The 4,297-nt window shown below is 57.9% G+C and overlaps 2 protein-coding genes across 2 annotated transcripts; one reads left to right on the forward strand and one right to left on the reverse strand.

The window, feature by feature from the left end:
• Window positions 1-47: 47 nt before the first annotated feature.
• On the reverse strand, window positions 48-848 carry GGTG_13973 (hypothetical protein; the record flags this gene model as incomplete). The annotated part of the gene is made up of 3 exons (XM_009231898.1): window positions 48-82; window positions 160-595; window positions 807-848. The coding sequence occupies 3 exons, from the start codon at window positions 846-848 to the stop codon at window positions 48-50; spliced, it is 513 nt and encodes a 170-aa protein (XP_009230162.1).
• A 2,048-nt stretch (window positions 849-2,896) lies between these two features.
• GGTG_13974 (hypothetical protein) lies at window positions 2,897-3,292 on the forward strand (the record flags this gene model as incomplete). Its single annotated transcript, XM_009231899.1, has 2 exons — window positions 2,897-2,986; window positions 3,056-3,292. The coding sequence occupies 2 exons, from the start codon at window positions 2,897-2,899 to the stop codon at window positions 3,290-3,292; spliced, it is 327 nt and encodes a 108-aa protein (XP_009230163.1).
• Between the last annotated feature and the right edge of the window lie 1,005 nt (window positions 3,293-4,297).

The following is a 4,297-nucleotide window of genomic DNA, read 5'->3' on the forward strand; positions in this document are numbered from 1 at the left end:
CCGGCTGCAGGAGCGCCTGGCGCGCGCCCGCGCCCGCCGCCACGACGTCATCGTCGGCGTCGCCGACTCGGTGGCCACTGACCTGCTCGCGGCGGCCGCCGCGGTGGCTGCGGCTGCGGTGGCGGTGGCTGACCCCAACATCCTCGCGGCGAAACCTACTTCCACTGCTGCTGCTGGTGCTGCTGGTGCCGGTGACGTCTACGGCGGTGACGTCTACAGTGGTGACGTCTACAGCGGCGGCGGCGGCGGTCGTGCGTCCCCATATTACCCGCCGTCCATTCGCAGCGATGTGGGTAGCGTCGGTGCCGTCAGCCTCGCTACCGGATCCTTCGCGCTGGGCTCCGCGTGCAGTACCACCGCCACCGTTGCCACGACCAGCATTGCGAGCATGTACACCACCCCCACGAGCAGCGTGACCTCGCTGCTGGTCGTCAGGGGCCAGCGGGGAGGAGACAAGGGCCGCGGCGGTGCCCAACAGAGAGCTGGCCGGATGGGCGGTTCCGGAGACGCGGCCCCAAAGAGAGCACCCAAGATCCTGGTACGGCGGCGGGGCTGTCCTTGATGTTCCCAGCACGTACACGCTCCTCACAGGCGGCTTGAATGCGCTTTTCGCTCTTGTTCTTTTCTCTCATCCTCCCCTCTGTCTTGTTCCGTTTATGGCTTGTTTCGGATGCCTCACATTCCGTTTTAGAAATTTCTTGTTCCTTCCTTTCGCTCAAACTCTTGCTTACCTGGAAGGGGGGCTTTTCGTACAATCTACAAAAATATCAACGCAAATGATGGGGAGATTGCCCGATCCAGCGAACCCCGTGAGCCAAGGGGCAATCGTTTATCCACCATGGCACCATTGAACGATCTCGCGATGTATATGTGGATAGGTATCACGCAAGAGTATCCGGCCGAGATCGGACCCCCTACCATCAGAATGTCAATGCTGGGTGCCAGTTACCTGTTACTCGAGAAGGCACTTGAAACCGCTTCTACCACGTATGGGCCGGCCAGCCGGCAGATGAATGCGGCAAGAAGATTGTCTAATTTGGGCGCTTGGATCAGGCCGAGAAAGGGTCGGTTCCGAAGGGGAGGCAGCCGATGGTTGGCCAGTCCGGCCTGGGCTGAACGAACAAAGGTCCGAGGGCTGGGAACGGTGATTGATGTCGTTGATCTGAATCCATGTACCTGGTCTAGCGTGACATGGCAGGCTAAATCATCTCGATGGTTGGTTGGACGGATCGCAGGCCGGAGATGTCGTATCCAGAATGTACGCACGCAAGCATGCGTGTTTGAGCCAATTCCTGTTTGTCTCGAGGCTGGTCCAATCAAGGGGCTGGCTCGATCTCCGGCCAGGGCCAGCGAGTGGAATTAATGGCTGTGGCGTGTAATACCACGCGGGCCTGGACCGGGCCCTTGCTTTGCTTGCTCTTCCATCACCGTGCAGCAGGGCATGGCATGGGATACGCGACAATGCAGGCCCACGGCTAGCCCCGTCACGCGTATCTCGGCAGCGTAGCAGCGTCTGGCGCGAGGTCCAGGTGCCAGGAGCTCGGCTGCGGCTCTAATGAGTGCACGCTAGTGACGCAGGACTGGTTGGATGAGGGGCATGAGACCTAGCGGTTGGGCTGAAAAGTCCCCCATCAGACTAGCGGTCGGAGTCAGGCCCGGGGGCGTGGTCGTCAAGACTGGTTCAGGAGAGGCTCGGCAAGGAGTGCTCGTCTGGTTCTCCTTGCCTGCCGAAGAGATGTCCGGGAGAGGCAGGCGGTGACGTGTCAACTAGCTAAAAGGGGCAGCTGCCCAACAGAGACCGGAGGTTGGCGGGGATGTTTGGGGCCCAGTTGTGGGTGGGTTTACATGGGTATCCAATCAGCAAGGCTTGGTGAGGGTGATCCTCGCGCGCAAGATGTGGCAGTGACGATCGGGTAATGGAAGGCAGACACCCACAACCGGTGTGATACATCTGACGAGCGTGCAGCAGCTCAGGCCAGACAGCGGAAAGGGGCTTGGGCCACATGACTGGCTCAGCCGGGTTTGGAGGCATGTTGGCACGTTGGCTTATGTTTGATCACATCACAAATCCGGTTGGCAAAAGTATTACCCTCTTGAGCCGGTTTAATTCAGCAGGCACATTAGATGAGTAGGGATCGCAGAAGTTATTTTCACGCAGTGGCTTGATAATAGAGTTACCTCATCCGAAGCCATTTTCCAGACCATTTGTTGAATTAACCCGGCTTGAGGGGGTATAATGACTAGAGGGATAGGAGACGCAGGTAAGGGTTGCTGCCATCCAAAGAGACGCGCAGGCACGCTGCGATGCACGAAAGCAAGGGAGCATCAAAGTCGGGCGAACGGGATCGCGAGATCCGAGCGTCAAGAAGCAAAGACAAGGAGAAAAAAGGAGGAGATTGGCGCGGCCAGGGATCGGCACATCTGCGCATGGTAAAATGAGAGCCACATCGTATGCAGGCGACAGAAGGTAAACAGGGGAAGGGGACAGGCGGAAGAATGGAAGGGCAATAAAAAAAAGCAAAGAAGAAGAAGCAAGCAAGGAAAGAGGGGAAGGGCAAAAAGTTTTCCCCCTTTAAAAAAAGAAAAAAAAAGAAAAAAAAAAGAAAGGTTATTCGAAGAGAAAATAAAATAAACTAAAATAAACTGGAAACAAATCAAAAGTAATGAGAGTGTGAGAGAGAGTGCAGACAGAGTGACAGAGTTCAGGCGGAAGTGTGGGTGGAAATGGCATCCATGTTTGTCGTGCTAGTGCTAGACCTAGTCTGATCAAAGCAAGATGACACAAGGCAAGAGATCGGAAGGCAGGCTAGCGTCGAGGTGAGCGAGCGGCCTGGGCCGGTTATCCACCTGGTAGGCGAGAGACGTCTGTTCTCGCTCTCGGGGTACGGCACCAGCCATGTGCTCAGTAGCTCAGGAGTACGGCATGGGCATGGATGGACTGGATGGGTGTGAATGGGCATGGACATGGGACAAGGGCATGGGCACGGTATAGTGGGCAGGAAGGGAGGACTAGCTGACTGCACAATGGAATCCGCCCGGGTGGGCTGCCGGGCAGGGCGTCATGTCGCACGGCCAAGAAGGGGCGGCGGTCTGCGGGATGCGTTCCGCTGCGGTCTGCCATGTCGGGGCCACAAAGGAGGGAGTCGTGCGTCAGGTGGATCCGGATCCTTGCCGCAGTGTGCAGGGCACATATGGCACCACCACCCGAGCGTCACTTGCAGGCCACGCGCACATCAGCGCCGGCGGCAGCAGGGACTGGCACGACTGGTGGGTGGATGGCGGGCGTGCATGATGTGATGACTGCGAGCGAGCCTACCTTGATGCCCGTCTGCCCGTCCGTCCGTTAGTTCGTTTGTCGTCTGCCTGCCAGTCTGTCTGTCATGGATGCTGGCCCGCCCTGCGTGTGCGCCGCCTGTTTGAGATGCTGCTGCTGATGCCGCTGCTGATGCCACCACGACCAGAGACACACCCATGGCTCGCGACAGCACCCGCGTCTGTAAGTTGACCAAAGGGGAAGTTTGGGGGCTTCGAGTGACGGGGTTGAGCTTGGTTGAGCTTGGTTGCGAGCAGCCCACTCGAAAAGCAGGGGGGAGGGGTTGCGGGGATCAAGACCGAAATCCCGCCGCTGGCGTTGGCGACTCGCCAACACGATAGAGCACAGCACTTGGGCCAGGGAAGGTGGACGGGCAGCAAAATAAAATAAAATATTAAATAAAAACGAGAGTGCGTGCAAAGAGGGAAGCACCGTCTGTGCGTGTGGGGAGCTTGGGTGGGCCCGCCCTAGCTCAAGGGTCACACAGGCTCCAGTCCTCCTTCCTGCCTGCAGGCGACCAAGGATGTTGGGAAACCGGCCAAGCAGGCACTTCGCTCCGCACATGCTCTGCCACTCTGCCTACGTCTTGTTGGCAGCGCGAAGTGAGGCTGACTTATCACTTCTATACCATGCTCGAATAATGGGTGGCATTCAAACAGGTGCCTCGTCCTTTCCCGATCCGGTCCAGGCGACCTTGGACCTATGCACACCGGTCAGCAAGAGACGACCACCCATGCCGCCCGCGGGCCAATGGGCCAGGCGCGCCAATCGATCACACGCACAAACACATGATCCACGCAGCGGCCGAGAGGCAGAGAGTATGGGGTGGCGAGAAGAGAAACACAAGAGTGACAAGGCTGCTTCCCTGCCGATGGTGGGATGGGGGAGAGAGAGAGAGAGAGAGAGAGAGAGAGAGAGAGAGAGAGAGAGAGAGAGAGAGAGAGAGAGAGAGAGAAGAAGAAAGAAAAGAACGAAAGAAACAAA

The sequence above is a fragment of the Gaeumannomyces tritici genome (assembly GCF_000145635.1).
Source record: "Gaeumannomyces tritici R3-111a-1 unplaced genomic scaffold supercont2.92, whole genome shotgun sequence".
Taxonomy (NCBI): domain Eukaryota; kingdom Fungi; phylum Ascomycota; class Sordariomycetes; order Magnaporthales; family Magnaporthaceae; genus Gaeumannomyces; species Gaeumannomyces tritici.